Source organism: Selaginella moellendorffii, unplaced genomic scaffold, assembly GCF_000143415.4.
Source record: "Selaginella moellendorffii unplaced genomic scaffold, v1.0 SELMOscaffold_17, whole genome shotgun sequence".
NCBI lineage: Eukaryota > Viridiplantae > Streptophyta > Lycopodiopsida > Selaginellales > Selaginellaceae > Selaginella > Selaginella moellendorffii.
Window position 1 is genome coordinate 1,503,570 of NW_003314278.1, and position 14,641 is coordinate 1,518,210.

At 40.9% G+C, this 14,641-nt stretch overlaps 3 protein-coding genes across 3 annotated transcripts; all 3 read left to right on the top strand.

Moving 5' to 3' along the window:
* Positions 1–2,295: 2,295 nt before the first annotated feature.
* On the top strand, positions 2,296–4,947 carry LOC9639964 (protein ZINC INDUCED FACILITATOR-LIKE 1). Its single transcript, XM_024676439.1, has 16 exons — positions 2,296–2,578; positions 2,652–2,692; positions 2,752–2,812; positions 2,906–3,008; positions 3,063–3,165; positions 3,223–3,276; positions 3,328–3,390; positions 3,457–3,582; positions 3,656–3,838; positions 3,891–3,978; positions 4,037–4,122; positions 4,201–4,308; positions 4,358–4,402; positions 4,464–4,552; positions 4,615–4,658; positions 4,722–4,947. Exons 1-16 carry the CDS (start codon positions 2,401–2,403, stop codon positions 4,826–4,828), a joined length of 1,479 nt encoding a protein of 492 aa, XP_024532207.1. The 5' UTR covers positions 2,296–2,400; the 3' UTR covers positions 4,829–4,947.
* Positions 4,948–5,289: 342 nt separating this feature from the next.
* On the top strand, positions 5,290–6,819 carry LOC9639965 (U-box domain-containing protein 30). Its single transcript, XM_024676440.1, has 2 exons — positions 5,290–5,371; positions 5,571–6,819. Exon 2 carries the CDS (start codon positions 5,639–5,641, stop codon positions 6,701–6,703), a length of 1,065 nt encoding a protein of 354 aa, XP_024532208.1. The 5' UTR covers positions 5,290–5,371; positions 5,571–5,638; the 3' UTR covers positions 6,704–6,819.
* Positions 6,820–6,954: 135 nt separating this feature from the next.
* On the top strand, positions 6,955–8,847 carry LOC9639966 (pentatricopeptide repeat-containing protein At1g62260, mitochondrial). The gene has a single exon (XM_024676316.1). The coding sequence runs from the start codon at positions 6,955–6,957 to the stop codon at positions 8,845–8,847; it is 1,893 nt and encodes a 630-aa protein (XP_024532084.1).
* The last annotated feature ends 5,794 nt before the right edge of the window (positions 8,848–14,641 follow it).

Consider the following 14,641-nt stretch of genomic DNA (forward strand, 5'->3'; position numbering starts at 1 on the left):
TGGGAACAAGCTACTGAACACACGAATCAATTAGAAACTAACTTGAGACCTTCGATCCCTAAGAAGGCTCATGTGATTGGTCATGAATAAGGATAGGCTTGACATTACTAAAATACTCCGAGTCTTAAGTAAATAGATATGCATTGGTGATAGGCTGAAATACAATAGAGATAAGGATAAGGGTCAAGTGCTAACTCTCCCCCTTAATTACTCTTACATGGTGGCAACTACCACTTCTTCCTGAGTTTTGACTGTCAAGATTGTAACCTCAAATGCTAAGGTCATAATCTTAATTGTCAGGAAAATGCTCAAATATATGGTTAATCTGTTGTGCTTCACTTGTTGATAAATTATTAATGACATTAACTATATAAAGGTTCATCTTATGGCAACAAAGTAAGCTATTATCAATGTGGATAAACAAGCAACTTTATTGAATGATATTTTAGATATTAAGAATTTGAATAGATCCCTACGTCCTTACAAAGTATGAAAATGAATCTTACTTTTTTTCAAATATGTGATACACTAAAAAAGGAACAACAACATAATTTACATATTACATCAGGAAAGATGGCCAAGGCAATAATTTTTCTAGATAGCAATACTATTACTTGGTAGAGCAAATGCTAATTTGTTATAGCTTTATCTTCTATAGAGTCTAAATGCTCCACCTCTAAGGAAGTAGTATGGTTACTCCTTTTTTTGTCAAAGATTGGTTTTTCCTAGGATTTGACTCTTCTTTACAATAATATCAACACTACTTGAGAAATGATTTATACAAGTTTAAATATAGAAAAAAAGGGCTCATAAATAAGAATGCATCTTTTTTTTCTAATCAGTTAAATATCTTAAGGGTTTTCTTAAGTTTGAATAATACTAAATTGACATTTATTTATATTTGGTATTAAAGGAGTTTTGAGTTTTACTTTTGTGACTAACTAAGAAAAACATATATTGAGATTGACATTTAATAAGCATTTTAAATTGTATTGATTGGCTAAGGGAATTTGTTGATATTGATATCTATTAAGCATTTTGGGTGTTGATAGGGGTCATGTTGAGATTGATATTTAATAGATATTTTGGGTTTATTGATGGATTAGGGAAATCACATTATGTGTTGAGATTAATATTTAATGGGCATTTAGGGTGTTGATAGGGGTATCGGGTTTGACTCTGTTAATTAGTTAAATGAATCACACCATATATTCAGATTAATATTTAGTAGGCATTTTGGGTGTTGAGTACATTGCCTAGAGGTTTATTTAATCAATTATTTATGTTTTAAGTACCAGAACCACTATACTTAAAGATATATGGCACACATAAGTTAGAATTTAAAGCACATTAGGTTTATAAAATTACTTAAACCTTCCTTTTATTCAATACTGGCATACAGAATTTAAAGCAAATTATTTGATTAAAAATTACTTAAACGTTCCTTTTATTCAATGAATATACTCTAATATTCAATACATTTTTCAAACTTACACTCTTGGGCATTTGATTCTAATGCATCTCTTAATTGAGTCATGAAGAATCTCAGTGCATAACTGTTATATCATGAATTAATAATCTTGTTAAACTGTTATTTCTTGCTCTTGACATGCACCCATAACATGACATACATTGACAACTACGATAAAGAAAGGCATGATGGTATCTTGCTTTACACATCAACACTTTTTTGAGAATCCCTGGAGGAATTCAAGCCACATACTTGTAAAGCTGAATATCTTAGACTAGTGAAAGTTAAAATATTAAGGTACGAGGACACTGTGTCTATTATTCTGTATTCTCTCTTGACGAAATGAGTAAAAGGCTTCACGAGAGTGTTTTGCTCGATGGGTGTATGTTAGATCAGTTCTAATTCTTTGAGAGATTTTGTAGATCCCCAAAGTCATACTAGTGAAGAAAATTATCTCTCTAGTTAAAAGAAGTGCTTGGCTAAAATCCTTTGGCTTCCTTTTTCCTGACTGAAAGCACTCTACGTATAACGGAAACAGTTTTAGCTCCTCCAATTACCTCAAGAGAGAGAACATTCACCTCTTCTGCAAAGCAATTTCTGGGAAAAATTCTTTATTCTGATAGCTCTGGCTACTTTCCACCATCGCATGGAAAAAACATGCTTGAAAAACCTTCCGTGGTGAGCTTGAATATTCCGCTGGGACAAATCTCCATGAATGAATATTCGAGCATTTGGATGAAAAATTTAGCCTTTCAATATTGAATTTAGAATAAAAGATCAAACTATTTACTGCTATAAGCTCAATTCTTTGCCCCGTCAAAGCAGCCCCTTCGTTCGACTTCTGTACGAATCTCAAACTTGCACGAGTTTCTCGTGGTTGAAAGTTTTCCTTCAGGAATCCAGATTGGTTTTTTTCTTGATTTGGTGCTATGACGGAGGAGAAGCAGCCGCTCCTCGATCACTACCAGCATCGCCCAGGTTCCAGCGGCAGGGCATCCGCGCTCCATCCCAAGTGCCCGGGATGCCGAGTCGCCCATCTCCGGGACAAGAACGCGCCAGTTCCCTTCAAGCTCCTCGTTCTCCTCGGATTTGTGATCCTCGCCAATGGTAAGATTTAAGCAAGCTCTCTCCATTCACAATCTAATCTTCTCTCTCTCGATTCGATTTGAAACAATGGCAGCGCTTCCAATCGCAGTAGTCTACCCCTTCCTCTACTTCATGGTAGTGTACTATACCGGCCACGCTTGTGTAAGTTTTTTTTAATGGATTCTCCATCGCAGATAGAAGATCTACACGTTGCCAAGCGGAAAGAGGACATTGGATATTACGCTGGATGGATCGGTGAGTTGGAGATCTGAGGAAGAAATGCCAAAACTTGACCTGCAAACTCAATCTATAAGCGACATTTAACACTTCTTTTGTTGTCTTGTCCAGGATCATCTTTGATGATTGGGCGAATGCTCACTGGAGTCCTCTGGGGCGTCATAGCCGACAGATATGGTCGAAGGAAGGTCATGGTTTGCGGCATTCTCTCAGTGTACGTAGCATCGATCGACATAAGTCCTTCCAAGAATGACTGAACTCTTTGCAGGGTGGTTTTCAACACCTTGTTTGGGCTTAGCACGAGCTTGTGGATGGCTCTGCTCACGCGATTTCTCTTGGGAGGTTTCAATGGAATGCTTGGAACCGTCAAGGTGAGCTATCAAAGTTTCAAGACTAAGCAATCAAAGTACGTTTGTGCTTATCGACAGGCATACGCTTCCGAGATCTGTAGCGAGCAACATCAGACGATAAGCATGTCAATGGTGCGTAAACTTTTGCTCTCAAAGCCTTGAAATTCTATGTTTCTAGTGCAGGTTAGCACGATGTGGGGATTTGGCCTTATTATCGGACCAGCTATGGGTGGCTATCTAGCACAGGCAACTGACTTCTCGAATTTCTCAAGTTCCGTGATCTCATGTGAATTTTTTTTCTCGTCCTTACAGCCTGCGATCAAGTATCCAAACATCTTCAAATCCGGGAGCTTGTTTGCGAAATTTCCTTACTTGTTGCAAGCACTTGGCGTCCTTGTGTTCGCATTGATAGCACTGGTTATGTGCTTCTACTTGCCGGTACGTTGCTTAGTTTCCCAAGTTCTCGGACAAAAGATCACGGAAAAGCTTTTGTGCTGTGTGTGGGGGTCAGGAAACACTTCATAAAGATCACACTTCTCTTGAAATTGATGAGGAGGACACAGGCAAGGATCACATTGCTGTGGAGAGTGATACAAAGGAGAAGCAATCCGAATCCATCTTTAGAAACTGGGGATTTATTTCCTCCACAATGGTCTACTGTGTCTGGTCTCTACACGACATAGCTTACACCGAGGTACATTTCACGACAATCATAGAGATTTTCTAAAATCACTCTGAATATTTAGATCTTCTCGCTGTGGGCCGTGAGTGGAAGATCATACGGTGGACTTGGTTTCACGAGCTCCAACGTTGGACAAGTTCTTGCAATATCCGGTGCGTTCTATCACTTAGACTGGATCGTCATTGTTTACTTCTTTCTTTTTATTCACAGGCTTGTCTATGCTTTTGTTCCAATTGACTTTGTTTCCTATCTTTGCAAAGTGGCTCGGGCCGATCCGGTTGACACGAGTACCAACAGTAAGCGATCACGCTCTTATCAGACTCTCCACTTTTTTGTTCCTTTCTCTTCGCTCTAAAGATTCTCTTGCATTGCAGCTAGTAGCAATTCCTATATTGACGGCGTATCCATTCTTCTCAAAACTTCACGGGAACTCTCTCTGGGCGATACTTCTCATCGCGTCGATCACCAAGTTGATTCTGGGTGTAAGTTAAGCTCCTCCTGGATTTTGCTTCTGATTTTGCTCGATTCCAGCAAGCCACATTCACGGGCTCCTTCATACTCATCAACAATTCAGTGGTAAGCCGATTGTCTCATATCCCGCCCCATTCAGTCATACTAAACAAGTGGCTTTGTCCAGAAACAAGCGCAAAGAGGCGCCGCCAATGGTTTCTCTCTGAGCATTGTGTCACTGTTCAAGGCAATTGGCCCCGCGGGTGGTGGCTCAGTGTAAGTGTATTATATGCGCAAAATCTCTTTCACGCGTGAGACTAATTTGATTTGCATTTCAGCTTTGCGTGGTGCCAAACAAGGCAACACACCTGGCTTCTCCCAGGTAAGAGGATTACATTAGAATGATCTCTGGGAAGTATATAATTTTTAATCTTCAATGATACAGGTGATCACCTCGTGTTCTTTTTCCTCAACTTCTTTGCGCTTCTCACGGCGCTCATGACATGCAAGCCATTCCTTCCATCGTCCACGGCCCACCCTATACTGGAATAGATCAAACTTTCCAACTATCAAGCAACCAAACAAAAAGGAGAATTCTTTAAAGAAATACGTGTTCAAGAAATATCAAGCAACCTCTAGAGAAAGGGAATTGTAAAATATCCGCTTTCGTACGTACTTATCCGGCAATGCGCTGTCGAAGCCCCATTGGCGAAGCTCCGGTCTACGGTCGGTGAACGCAAACGCGTCAACGCAACAGGGGGTTTCAGGCCACCACGTGCCGCCATCTCTCGCGTCGATCTGCCCGATGGACGGCCGGCGTCGTCACACGTGTTGGGCCTCCACGTCAACACTTCCCTCTGTTTCGTGCCGGCTTCCCATTGTCTCTTTAGGGCTGGGAAGAGCGGTGTTTTATTGGCGTGCCACCCCTTCCTCGTTTTCCATCGCTCGCCGAGCTTTCCTTCTCGTGATTGCCAAATTCGAGCGTCTCTATTCTTTTCTCTCTTCGCACAGGCCAATCGATCGAGCGAGGGATACTGTTCCATTCCAGGCGAGGACGAATTCGTGATGAGCGAGGGAAGAATTCGTGGATTCCCGGTACCGCTTCTCTTCTCTGTTAGGCACTCAATCCAGCCATTGTCATAGTAGTAGCACAGAGTCCCCTACGAGCTGGGCATTTCCTTCGTAGATCATCGCTCTGGGATGGATCAAACCGATCTTCATCCAGTGCCTCCACCCGAATTTATCTGCCCAATTTCTCTGGAACTAATGCGGGATCCCGTAACCGCTTGCACAGGCGTGACATACGATCGGAGCAGCATCAACAAGTGGCTCGAGCGCGGCCAGGATTGCTGCCCAGCGACGATGCAACCGCTCCACCAGAATCACTCGCTCGTGCCCAACAACGCGCTGCGGAGTCTCATCCATCAGTGGTGCGAATCGCATTCCACCACCAGCGACCTCTTCCGGAGCTCCACCAGCCCGATCGACAGGCCGCACATCCTCCTCCTGCTAGACAGGATCCAGAGAGACCCTGCCAATGTTGACGCCCTCTCCAAGCTCAAGAGCAAGGCGCGGGAGAGCACCAAGAACAGCCGAGCTATCGTCGACGCCGGCGCCGTCACCGTCCTGTCCGGCGTTCTCAGTGCTCCGTATCCCCAGGACGCGAGGGATCCTCCGGACAAGGCGTGGCTCCAGCCGATTGAAGAGGCAATCGCCATCCTCGCCTATCTTCCCGCCAGTTACAACTCGCGAAGAGCCCTAATCTCGCCCAAGCCCCTCCGTTCGATCTCGTGGATTCTGTGCATGGGTTCCCCGCCGGGAATGATGAGCGCGATAGCGGTGCTAGATGGCCTAGCCAGCGATAAGGGCGCCCAGATCGCCATCGGATCGATGGCTGGGGTGATCGATGGTCTCGTCGCCATTCTGCGCCGGAATGGCAACCAGGTGTTAGTCAATTCCAGCCTCAGGGCATTGCTGGGCATTTGCTTGCCACTGAGGAACAGGGCTAGGGCGGCGCGCGCCGGCGCCGTGGCGGCGCTGGTGGAGCTCCTCCCGGACACCAGCGGCGGCGTGGCGGAGCACATCTTGATCGTGCTGGAGCTCCTCTGTGGCTGCGCCGAGGGCCGGGCGGCGGTCGATGATCACGCGCTCGCGATCCCGGCGATCGTGAAGAAGATTTTGAGGGTGTCGGACTCCGCGACTGCGAATGCGGTGGGGATTTTGTGGGCGGTGTGTAGGGACAGTGGGAGGAGTAGCGCCGCCATGAGGGATAGGACTGGCGGATTGGGATTGTTTGGGAAATTGCTACTGCTGCTAAGAAGGGATGTGAGCCCAGGGACGAGGCACAAGGTGATTGATATTCTAGACAAGGTCTACAATGCACGAATGGATCTCTCCTCCTCGCCACCACCGCCCGCCTCTTTGTAGAGTAACCCCGCGATTTTTCCTTCTTGTAAAATTCTTTTGCCGTTTAAACCATAGGATTGTGTATTCTCTCGGGCGTTGATTTTTAAGAATGTGTAATGTAAAAAACTCTTGGATTTCCTCTTCCTCGTCCCTTCCTTGATTATAAACGCTTTGTATTTGTCGTGTTGCTCCTATTTGGTGTCAAATCGCCAGAAATTCAATAGTTCCAAAGACTTTGACATCCCTGAAAAGCTTACATGCAATGTGGCAGTATGAACGATGCCAGACAGGCTTTTAGGAAGATAATCCCATGCAATGTCTACTCTACAAATACAAAACTGTCAGCATATGCCCAAGCGGGGTATCTGGATGACGCGTGGCATGTGTTTCTTGAATCGCCAAAGAGGGATGCACTGACATGGACGTGCATTTTGCAAGCTTTTGCGCAAAGAGGCGTTGTAGAAAAGGTGGCGGTGTTGATCGAGCGAGTGCCATGCCACAGCACACTCTGCATGAACACTTCCATTTCAGCGTTTGCGAAGACTGGGCATTTTGATCAAGCGAAAAGCTTGTTTTCGAAGATGCCAGAACGTGACACCGTCACCATCAATGTGATGATCCAAGCTTTCGCTAGCGAAGGAAGCTTTGCTTCTGCAAAACACTTGTTTGATCACGGTGCTACTGCTGCCAGGGACATGATCACTTGGAATACGATTGTTTCTATGTACTCCCGCAATGGGTTTCACAAAGAGGCGTCGGATATTTTCATGAAGATGCCAAGATGTAATCTCATCACTTGTAATTCCATCCTTAAGTCTTTGAGTATAGATGATGCAAGAGACTTGTTCAGAAAATTCGAAGAGCGAGACGTGATCACTTGGAACACAATGCTTGAAGTCTATGCCCAAAACAAGGAGGAAAATACAGCAAGAACACTGTTTTCGAAGATGCCATTCTGGGACCTTATCTCTTTTACGGTTTTTATCACAGTTTTTGCATCAAATGGCCGTGTTGAGGAAGCAAAACGATTATTTGACCAAGTTCCAGCCGCCAGTGTGGTAACATGGAATGTGATGGTCTCGGCATATGCTCAAAACGGTCACCTTGGAGATTCTCTACAAGTTCTCTCAAGGATGCCAATGAAAAGTCTCGTCACCTTTAGTGTGATGATAGGCATCTATGCGCAGTGTGGAGACGTGTTTAAAGCCAAGGAAGCCTTCGAGTCGATTTCCACTGGACGGGAGCACTCGTCTTGGACAGCATTGATCCAAGCTTTCGTGGACCACAACTATAATCTCAAGGAAGCAAACTACATCCATACTTTGATGCCTTATCACAGTGTTGTATCGGTCACTCTTGGAATAGCCATCCATGGCCGGAGCTCCAATCTAGAATCTGCGAAAAAATGTTTTGATTATTCTCCAGAGAGGAACCTGGTAGCTTGGAACTGTCTCATGGCAGTCCTGGTACAAAATGAAGATTATAAAAGAACGAAGGCTGTGTTCGATCGAATGCCCTCTTGGGATACAATTAGCTGGTCAACCGTGCTCGTTTACAGCTCTCACGATTTGGATGGATCGGAGTCTCTGTTTGAGAGCATCCCAGAGAAGACACTGAGCTCCTGGAACGCAATCTTATCCGTGCATGCTGAGCATGGAGATCTATCCAAAGTCATAGAGGTTTTCCAGAGAATGAAGGCCAGAGACGTCATCTCGTGGACGTGTTTGATCACAGCTCATTCCCACGCCGGAGATGGTGTCAAATCGCTCAAAGTTTTCCAAGAAATGGTAGTGGAAGGAGTGAGGCCAAACCGGATAAGTTTCATGAGCTTGTTGGTCGCTTGCAGCCATTTGGGATGGATAGATCAAGCTCTTGAGTGTTTGTGGAGCATGCAACTTGACTATGGGATAGATCCAGCCAGGGAGCACTATAGTTGTGTTGTGGATATGTTGGCGAGAACTGGCCAGCTGACAGAGGCTCAACAGGTTATAAGCTTTTTGCCAGGATGTCCGGTTGCTTGGGGAGCGCTGCTTGGAGCTTGCAAGCTTCAGTGTGATGTTGGTGTTGGAGAGGATGCTGCAAAGCATGTTTTTGAGCTGGACCCCTCCAACACTGCTCCTCACGTTTTATTGCAAAGCTTACACAAATGTGTTTTTGTGAGGTAGATACATACAGCTTAAGACACTGACGTCGTAAACCGACAGGAAATTATTTTCTTTACAATAACCACTGTGCGGCCATTCCCTCAACCTGTGTCTGAGAACAAAACTACAGGACTCACCTAAAATCGGAGCAGCCCATGCGAAACAATCTCCCCATCAATCTCTCCAAACTTGAGATGCCCATCAACCCTCTTACAGTCGCCAGTCCTGAGCCCCTCGATCGCGGGAGCAAAGTCATCTCGTTTGACCAGAAGCGGCACAAAGATCCCCCTCGTCTGTCCCAGCCATTGTTTGGCTGGTGAAGAGTAAAACTCGTCATCGTCAAGCCACACCATTGCGTTTGTTTTCACGGACCCTTCAGCCAAATAAATGCAAGTCATAGCTATGGCGGCCGCTATGACGAGCTATACCAGCTAGTCAGTGGAAAGCTAAAAGAGAGGAGGACTGATGGACGAATGCCACCACTAAACACTCTTCGAGTAGTGGCAAAAAAGGCAGCAATTGCTTTTGATCACTGCTGTGAGGTGGGTTCTCAAGAGGTATGTCTCTAATCTCTCTTAGTTTTGAGTATTGTGCTTTTTCTTGATTCGTATTTGTATAGAATTCTTGGATCAAGAGAGCAACATCTGCCGTGAAATTGTGGCATATGTTGGGAAAGCATGTGCGGAGATCAAAGGTGTCCACAGTAATGATCAGCTTGTGGCAAAGCAAGCTACATTAGTTGTTGTAGTAGGCAAAGTGAATTACTCAACACTTAGTTGATTGGAATCCATCATAATAATTTCCTTGCTACAAGAGCTTGTTGATTAGAAGCTGTAGAGCACAAGGGATCATGGGCTCTAAGAGGCAGCAAGTAGTATGCAGTGAAGTTAACAGATGACAAAAAGCAACTAGTAGCCAATTTTTAGTCAAGTAAGTACATCTCACCTTTCTTAGTGAAGTTCTAAGTCTAGTTGAACTATTGTTTAGGTCAGCATCATAATTAGTTTTAAGTAGGCTGCATTTTATGCACTGAAAATTCAAAGAATTATCCATTTTAAGTTGAACTGGTGGTTACTAAGTAGTATGCACCTTATGCATTTGAGTTTAATTGACTTCTATGTTGAAGTGGTTCTATCATAGTTGTTAAGTAGTATGCATTTGCTACACTAGTATGTAGTTGAATTCAGTGGTCAAAGTGGTTTTATCATATGGTATGCACTATTCTGATTGAATTTAGTGGTCTTAGAAAGGTTTTGTTATGGTTCTTAAGTAGTATGCATTTTCTACACAGGCATCTAATTGAATTGAGTGGTCAAAACTATTTTTCATGGTTCCTAAGTAGTATGCACGTTTTGCACTTGTATTTGATTGAATTAAATGGTCAAAGTGGTTATGTCATAGTTCCAAAATAATATAAATACTTGATTGTATTCAGTGGTCAAAGTGGTTCTATCATGATTCCTAAGTAGTATGCACTTTGCACTTTCTATACTATTATCTAATTGAATTCAATGGTATCATGGTTCCTAAGGAGTATGCACTTTATACCATCAATATTGATCAACTTAGATTGCTACATTTAGTGTGATGTAACTTTTATTTAACCTACTTTTGTTTATAATCTAGATAACAAAAGAGTATCACCAAACAGCACGGATATCAAGCATGAGAGCCTTGTACACTGTGACTATGGACTATATCAAACACATTGGCTTGACTAGTTTTTAAATATAGACTCATAAAACTTTTTCAAAGTTATATAAAACTTTTACCACAACCCATCCAAATATCAATATTTGTCTTTGAATATTTGAGATTTTGAAGTTGTGTTGTTGACTAACTTTAACATATGCTACTTCTTGTAAATGTGATTGCAAGTATCAAAAGTCAAGTCCTTCTGAATATTCTTTTCATACTACCACAACAATAAGTGGTTGATATTGTTATTAATCTTTAGCTAAGGTAGTTGAGAAATTGGTTTTCACATGTACACTTGGCCAAAATAGAATTCCTAAATACTATTAGTTAAACATACTTAACTTGGTTAGATAAACTTATTTGTTACCTTGCATTTATGTGATATTAGCACAATGCTAGCTTATTATATCCGTTAAAACACTTTCCCTATCATTCCCTATATGTTGGTCATGTTTCTATTATATTGGCTATTTATAGAAAGTGTTTAGATAGCTAGTGAGGCATATCTAAGGAATGTAAATATTTATCCTAAACACAATAGTATTATTCCCAGATTAAGATTAGAAATCTAACACCATTCCACATTTAATAAGTTTTTAAGCTTGTCTAAGAAACTTACTCTTTCGACTACCAGAGAGTGATTTTATAAGAGGGGTTATTGGGGGTCCTAAATGTATAATATATGTCGGGCATGGCTGACCAACTTGAGATATTGTTTAGCTCTTTATTGGGCATGTTTATCCTTGTTTTGCATCCAATTTAAACCTCTTCATACCATGTTAACTGGTGGAGTACCTATATAATTGTGCTAAGCTATTAATATGTTGAAATAATATATCCTTGTGTTAGGCCACCAATATGTATGCAAAACAAAGCCAAACAAAATCTAGCACTATTTAAGCATATTAGTGGCCTTATATGTAAAATAAAGCCAAATAAGTTTGGCATTATTTTAACATCTAAATGGCCTAACACGAAGATATAAATTTTTCACTATTTAGCATGGTATAAAGCTTTGGTTTAGATTCAAGCTAAATGCAGAATAAAGATAGACATACCTAAAGGGGAGTTATACAAAATCTTATATTGGTTAATCATATTAAATCTACCCACTATCTAAAAACTTATTAATATAGAATGGTGTTATATTGCAAATTTTAATGTGGGAATAACACCATTGTGTTTAGGACAATTTCTATATTTTGTAGATATATTTCACTAATAGATATAGATACTTTTTATAAATAGCTAATATGATTGAAATGGGACTAATATATAGGGAATGATAGTGAGAGTGTTTTATGGTAAGTTATCATTTAGGAAATATTGAGGGATTAAACTTAATATCATGGGGGTTTCAAACACTAGCAAATACAAGCTAACAAATAACACTTAGGAATTCTGTCCTTATACTCTTTTAGCCAAGTGCACATATAAAGATTAGTTTCTCAACTACCATAAACAAAAATATTTACCTCCTACTATTATGGCAATAAATGAACACCATAAATTTTTCTAGATTTATTACCTTCACAATGGTCTAAACTAAACTATATATTGATAAGGACATCAATCTTCTCAAATCACAAATAAGTTGCACCAACTTAAATAAGTTAGGGGACTATACACAAAATGTATTAACACTTAGACACCTTATAACTGTTGTTGATAAAGAAATGACTGATGGAGTTAATCATTCTTGCTATTATGAGAGTCATCTAACTTACCAAAAAAATGATATGCCTTTACCCATAGGTGATATAGAGTAAGAAGCTAAAAGCCCTAACCCTCCTAAGTAAACAAATTAAACTTATTAGTAAAGTTTAGATAAACTATTGTAGAGTTGTTTACATAATCACACCTTTTTAACAAAATTAAGAACATCAAAAGAAATACAAGTTATATAACTAATCAATAGTAACTATCCCATAATTAAAAATTTCACCATACATATGAAGTGTCAAAGCCAATCTGCCTATATTCGCCCAAACTCAAGAGTAATTGATGGACAATATTAAAATCATAAATAAAGATATATGAGAGACATTGATGAGTAAACCTTAAATTAGAGCACATGTTAATAAAATGAAGCAAAAGCCAAATTAGAAAATGCAAGTTAAGCCTAACATAGCAACCTCTCTCATAGAGTACCTGATCAAGCTCTCATGGTCTCAGGTATGAGCAGATAGCATCTATCGTCTTCTCAAAAGCTAGTGTGAAGTGTGCATTGGATAAAGCCTTTTCTTTCTTAAGAGTGTGAGCTTTTTCAAATTGTTCAGCCAGTATGCTATTGCCTTCTATAAAAACAGTCATGAGGGATTGAGAGCCTCCACTTGCCTAATCTCCTAGATACAACTTTGTTATATTCTTCCTTAGGTGCTGCAGTATTTACATGTTCTTCTGTGCTTGATTCTAGCATTGTTTCATCCTTGTCAAGGAGATTTCTTAGACGAATGGCCCCACAGCTCGACTAGAACTCATCAATGGCATCAAATAGATCTTGCTCCAGTGCTGGTAGCTTGAGCTTCTTGACAGTATCCCATAAGAGAGTGAAGTAATTGGCATTTCCTGTCTGGTGGTTGTAATACTTAGCTGTCTTGTAGCTATCTATAATGTTCTCCCAGTATCTCTTATAACAATGTCCATCACACCCAGTTTTCTCAGCAAGCTTTGTTAGCAAGCTGGAGCTGGTTGACACTTTTCATGAGCTGAGAGGCTCTGCCTTGCAAGATACTCTCCTCTTCACATCAATTAAAGCATGAGTTTCAACTGAAGTCCAGTTGCATCCTCTTTTCTACCTTGACGCTGGATCATCTTCAAGCTGCTCCACATCAGCTACTTCCTCAGCTGTTGCTTCTTCAGCTGCTGATCCCTCAACACTCACCTATAGTCTCTCAACTTGATGAAAATGATGTAAATGCATTCTAGGAATATCTGGATTGGAGCTGAGATTGCACACACTATGCCTCATCCTTGTCCACTGTCTGATGCTCCTCCTCCCCTCATTGAATCGTAAACTGCAACACAAAAAACTGAGTGTCACAATCGTTGAATGTCAGTTGACAATCATGAGCAGTGTGGCATAGTGGCACTGGATTTGGCATGGTGGCACTGGATCTGGCAATCAAGCTCCAGCAATCAAGAAGCTGTCCTCGATACTTACAAGTTAAGTGGCCTCTCCAAGGTACTTAACTGGCAAATTTTTAAAAGTAGTTACTGTAAATTTTAAGGTTAATGGTAAGTATAAGCAAATTAAGTCCTCAAGAAAAGTACTTATACTTAGCTTAAAGGTTTGAAAATTCCTTAAATTTCACCCTTAACTTTAAGAGTAAGTGTTAGTGCGAAAAGGCCCTAATCCTGACTTAAGTTTAGTTAGCTATATTTAACAGAGACTAATAGTACTCACAACTGTGGTTGGGCAGTAATTTCCATTAGGTCCTAACAAATGATGAAGTCAATAGCCACCACAATACACGTCATTAGAAGATCTATAGTATGAGAAAGTAAATAAGCTGAATTGTAGCTAATAATCACCCATACCTTTCTTTAATGTCAATAAGATTCATATATAAAAAATTTAACTAAAAAAATGTAAAAAAAAGTGCACATAATATTTAATGGGTGATAGCAATTCTAAATAATTTGTTGCACATTGCATTGTAGCAACACTTAGTTTGTTTGTTTATTTAAATCTTATTTTTTTCTTTATAAATACTTATTGGTTTTATAGGCTCTGAATTAATACAAAATCAAAAGAAAATAAAACATTTTTCATATTATAATTAAATCTTTGTTGATTTAAAATATCTAACTCAACACAGTTTGGCCCAAGTTGGGTGCCCCTCATGCCCAAAAGGCACATAACCTCAAGCTGCAAAAGAGAGAAACAATGCAGGCTTTGAAGCCACAAAGTTCCTTATGAAGGTAAGAGAAGTTCTCAACCATGACCTCATCCAAATGTACTTCAGCTTGTGGGAGTTTGGAAGATTCTTGCAAGCCTAAAACGTGCTGCGGGTGAGGCAGCTGTTTGAGAGGATGCCTAGGAACTTCGGGGCACAAGGAGCAGGCGTAAACTTTGGAAAATTCTAATGCATGATTTGAATTGAGCATTTTTAAA